The sequence below is a fragment of the Sesamum indicum genome, linkage group LG3, assembly GCF_000512975.1.
Source record: "Sesamum indicum cultivar Zhongzhi No. 13 linkage group LG3, S_indicum_v1.0, whole genome shotgun sequence".
NCBI lineage: Eukaryota > Viridiplantae > Streptophyta > Magnoliopsida > Lamiales > Pedaliaceae > Sesamum > Sesamum indicum.
The window spans coordinates 10,066-11,693 of NC_026147.1; the positions used below are offsets into that span (position 1 = coordinate 10,066).

Here is a 1,628-nt window from a genome sequence, read left to right on the forward strand (position 1 = left end):
TTGTTGACCGAGTTGACTCGGTCAACGGTCAACCCTCCTTTGACCGAGTTGACCCGGTCAACTCAGTCAACCGAACAGATTCAGCACCCGTCTTCCTCAATTCCGACGTCGAATTTTCCGAAGAAAACATTTGCTGAAGTCCTTGCACCAACACGGGCCTCGAAACCTGCAACACCGGCACCGCACAAATACTTCCCTGTAGACTTGCCATCGCCCGGTATCGGTACAGTTTTGACAGGCGACAAAGGTCCAACATTGCTATTCACAGATGATGAGACCGAAGTCCTTGCAGCTCCATTCAAATTTGCACTCGTGGGCAAATTTTCACATGGAGCACCCTCATACAGCATCCTGCACAAACTAATCGCTGGAACGGGCATCAAAAACAAATTCACGGTTAGTATGCTCAACACCAGACATGTCTTAATTTCCCTATCTTGTGAAGCGGATTTTTCTCGTCTGTGGTTGCGGCGTATTTGGTATATTCAGGGGTACCCAATGCGCGTCTTCAAGTGGACTCCTGCTTTCACACCGTCTAAGGAGTCATCAATTGTACCGGTGTGGGTTAGTTTTCCGGAGCTACCAGCACATCTGTTCCGCAAGGAAGTTCTATTCACGGTGGCGAGCATGATTGGAACTCCTCTGCAAATTGACGATGCGACACTCAATCAGTCCAAGCTCTCCAAGGCAAGGGCATGCATTGAATTGGATCTTCTCAAACCGCGCCTTGAAAACTTTCAAATCCAGATTTGTGGGACAACTATTGTGCAACGTATTGAGTACGAGGATATCCCGCACTACTGCTCTTTGTGCAAACATGTTGGGCATCAAGACTCAGACTGCTATACGAAAGGCGATGCTCCGAAACCACCCCCTCGGAAGCCGAGCAATCGTGCTGGAAAGAAGGTTGCTGAAGAGGTCGGGCGAGGCAAAGCAGTGGCAAAGGAAACTGGTGAGAGCTCAAAGATGATGGACCAGCCTGCAAAGGACCCCAGGTACCAAACTGAACACAAAACTGATTCTATGGCTAGCGTGGATGAAAATATTGTTTCTGTTGATATTGCTAACACCACATGTGAGGAGGGAAAAGCAAATAAAATGGCTGAAGGAAATTGGATACAAGTTGGAAATGCTACCATGCTTTTACAAGAGAATTCAGATAAGGGGGAGACTCTGGTTATCGATGCCACGCCATTGAAGATCTGCGATCCACCTTGCTTTACCAATTGCAACCCTGCAGACTCGGTTGAGCAGTTATTATTGGAGCTGGCATCCCCGGACAAACTGCCTAGAAATGATTTCATTGTAGAGATATTGCCGGAGTACTTGGTCAAGAATACAGAGTTAAAACTTCGAGTAATGAAACAGAGGAGTACTTCCTGCGGTCCAAGAATAAAGACAGACCGAATCAAGGAAAAGTGGAAGAAACAAAATGGTTAATGTCCTATAATTATGTAAAGTAGTAGTACTCCTGCTTTTATGTTTTTGTTGATTTTATATTGTAATGTTGACTTTGCTTTATTTTCTATGAAGAAGGGATGGGGACTCTGAAAAGCTTCCCCCACCTTCGGGTGTTTAATTTAAAAAAAAAAAAAAAAAAAAACCCTAAACCCTAAACCCCCAAACCC

The 1,628-nt window shown here is 45.4% G+C and overlaps 1 protein-coding gene across 1 annotated transcript; it reads left to right on the forward strand.

Moving 5' to 3' along the window:
- LOC105157045 lies at window positions 1-1,440 on the forward strand (the record flags this gene model as incomplete). Its single annotated transcript, XM_011073343.1, is given in 1 exon segment — window positions 1-1,440. A coding segment is annotated over 1 exon segment (1,440 nt), but the record flags the coding sequence as incomplete, so codon positions are not given.